This window comes from Poecilia formosa, unplaced genomic scaffold, assembly GCF_000485575.1.
Source record: "Poecilia formosa unplaced genomic scaffold, Poecilia_formosa-5.1.2 Scaffold1954, whole genome shotgun sequence".
NCBI lineage: Eukaryota > Metazoa > Chordata > Actinopteri > Cyprinodontiformes > Poeciliidae > Poecilia > Poecilia formosa.
Window position 1 is genome coordinate 1 of NW_006801893.1, and position 2,120 is coordinate 2,120.

The window sequence follows — 2,120 nt, forward strand, 5'->3', positions numbered from 1 at the left end:
TTATCATTCACGTCAGAGATCTGTAAGGTGAGAGTTACGCTGCTAGAGAGGGAAGGTACTCCTTCATCAGAGCAGGTCACTGTGATGTTATACTCAGAGGCTCGCTCTCTATCTAATTCACCTTCTGTCACCAAACTGTAGAAATTATTTGCGGTTAATTTAAGAACAAAGGGAATGTCCTCATGTAAAAAACATTGAACATTTCCATTTTTACCTGCATCTGGATCCTGGATATTAATCATCGTAACAACTGTATTGGGATTCGCATTTTCAGATATTACAGTAGATTTGGACATAATTTTAATGACTGGTTCATTATCATTTATGTCTACAACATCAACCATCACTTTGCATGAATCAGTTAACCCTCCATTATCTCTTGCACGAACATTGATCTGAAAAAGCTTTTTCTTTTCATAATCCAAGCGCCCAATTAATGTAACTTCACCATTTTCTTCGTTTACTTCAAAAATCTGCCTTACTTCATCCATAGTGCTTGTTATGGAATATGTGATCTTACTATTCAAACCCTGATCAGCATCTGAGGCACTAACAGCGGTCACAACGGTGCCCTTTGCAGAATTTTCACTAACAGTCGCCTTGTATACTGGCTGCGTAAAAACAGGCGCATTATCATTCGCGTCTAACACTGTAATGAGAATCTGCATTGTTCCAGTCATCTGCGGCTCTCCTCCATCAACAGCTGTTAATACCAATGAAATGAACTCATTTTTTTCCCTGTCTAGAGGTTTCTGTAATACCATTTCTACATTCTTTGTACCGTCAGCCTGATTCTGTAATTTCAGCACAAAATAAACAGTGGGTTTAAGGACGTATGTTTGGAGGGTGTTAATGCCAACATCCAAATCCACGGCTCTCTCTAAGTCAAATGTTGCTCCAATAGCTGCAGTCTCGCTAATCATGAATTTGATTTCAGCTTTTTCAAAAGTCGGAGCATTGTCGTTGATATCTGTAATTTCAACAGTTACGCTGTAAAATTCCATGGGATTTTCCAGCACAATCTGAAAATGCAGAGCGCATGGCGTTGTGTCACCGCATAGCGCCTCTCTGTCTATTCTTTCTTTGACGAGGAGAACTCCTCTCTCAGCATTCAGCTCAACGTAATCGCTGCTATCACCAGAATAAACACGGCCGTTTCCTAACCTCAGTCGTTTAACATCCAAGCCCAAATCCTGAGCTACGTTACCAACCAACGAACCTTTCGCCATTTCTTCCGGAATGGAATAGCTGACTTGACTGATTACTGCTCTAAGAAGGAGAATGGATAGAAACAACAGGACTTGCCGTCTCATTGTGTAAGGAAAATATCGGTAAAAGAACAGTGCACCCTCCTGATCGTCCGCTTCAACGAAAGAAGAAAAAACAGATAAACAATCCTCAGAATGATGTGGGAAATAGATATCCTGCCGTCGTTGTAGTGTTAAAAAAATCCCAAATGAAGACAAAGCGGTCAACGCCGTCCCCTTCAATCTTAAACATCTAAGCGGAGAGGAGGTGCTGCGCTTTAAATATTGTAACTGCGACGGAGCAGACAACAGCGGCCCACTGAGTCAAAACAAGAAAACTGCATGACATGTATTATGCAAAGTAAAAAAGTAAGAAAAAAATAGAGAAACGAAGAACTACGACTAAATAATCAACTGCAAAACTAGTTTATATAAAGTGCATAAGTAAGAATTAAAACGAAGAAAATAAAGTCTTTATCACATTGTATGGCTAATAGAAAATATGATAATGTTGCTCTCCAAGGTGCTGAAGGAAATAGTTGGTGCAAAAGGTTTTGAAATGATAAAAATTCTGTTTTTAAAGATAAATGAAACTGGGAGAAAAATTTCTAAGAACATGTATATTTAAAAAGATTATTTTTAGGTCACTGAATGCTAACCTCAAGAGGAGAGTCGGGTTCATCCAGGATGCTCTTCTCACTTTGCATCCGCTGCATTGTCCCTGTAGAACTGGAATCCATTATCAACATGTTCTGACTACCAGCTATTCCGAACTTATTGTCACTCTTTCTGGAGTCAGTCGTCCTGCACACCTCATAATTGTACACGTGTGGCAGAGTTCCTGTTCCCAAAGTGTCTGAGTAACGAGGTGGA

The 2,120-nt window shown here is 39.7% G+C and overlaps 1 protein-coding gene across 1 annotated transcript; it reads right to left on the reverse strand.

Annotated features, from left to right (window-relative positions):
- Nucleotides 1-5: 5 nt before the first annotated feature.
- On the reverse strand, nucleotides 6-2,114 carry LOC107835360 (protocadherin beta-14-like; the record flags this gene model as incomplete). Its single annotated transcript, XM_016667690.1, has 1 exon — nucleotides 6-2,114. A coding segment is annotated over exon 1 (1,308 nt), but the record flags the coding sequence as incomplete, so codon positions are not given.
- Between the last annotated feature and the right edge of the window lie 6 nt (nucleotides 2,115-2,120).